At 25.9% G+C, this 555-nt stretch overlaps 1 protein-coding gene across 1 annotated transcript in view; it reads right to left on the bottom strand.

Annotated features, from left to right (window-relative positions):
• Positions 1–555, bottom strand: part of LOC108573071 (alsin) — a 7,912-nt gene that overhangs the window by 4,714 nt on the left and 2,643 nt on the right. Inside the window, exon 4 of the mRNA XM_017935436.1 lies at positions 45–414. Coding sequence (XP_017790925.1) covers positions 45–414 — 370 coding nt within the window. The remainder of the gene's footprint in view (positions 1–44; positions 415–555) is intronic.

Raw genomic sequence — 555 nt, forward strand, 5'->3', positions numbered from 1 at the left:
TAATTTTCATTTATTCAAATGTTATATAATTCTTTTTGACATACTTGTACTGATTCAGAATCTGGTAAAAGCTCTACCCATAGAGTCTGAAGTGGATGTACTGTATGAAAAGTACCAATAACATGAATGAATACATCAGTTAATAAAACAAACCAATGAGTAGAAAATATTCCAGAATTAAGTATTGATAAAGGATGTGTTCGTGACTCTCTAATAAGCCTTCTACCAGGAGATCTTAATAGTTCTCCCAGTTTACCAGAAGATTCCCAAAATAATTTAGTTGTTTCAGCTTCTTTTTGTTGCTTTTCTTGTTCATCACATATTTGTTCCCACTTTATTAAAGCTTCTTGCAAACGTTCTATACCCATTTTTGCACCATTACATTTTATTAAATTTAAAACCATATTTTTATACCTGTACAAAGATGGTGTCTATTATTATAATTATGAAAATAGTAAAATTTGATATGCACAAGATATTAATTATAATTTTTCCCATTTTTTTTTTTTAACATTTTTAATATTTTTTAAATACGTAATTTATTAAAAATAATTA

The sequence above is a fragment of the Habropoda laboriosa genome, unplaced genomic scaffold (assembly GCF_001263275.1).
Source record: "Habropoda laboriosa isolate 0110345459 unplaced genomic scaffold, ASM126327v1 scaffold89, whole genome shotgun sequence".
Lineage (NCBI taxonomy): Eukaryota > Metazoa > Arthropoda > Insecta > Hymenoptera > Apidae > Habropoda > Habropoda laboriosa.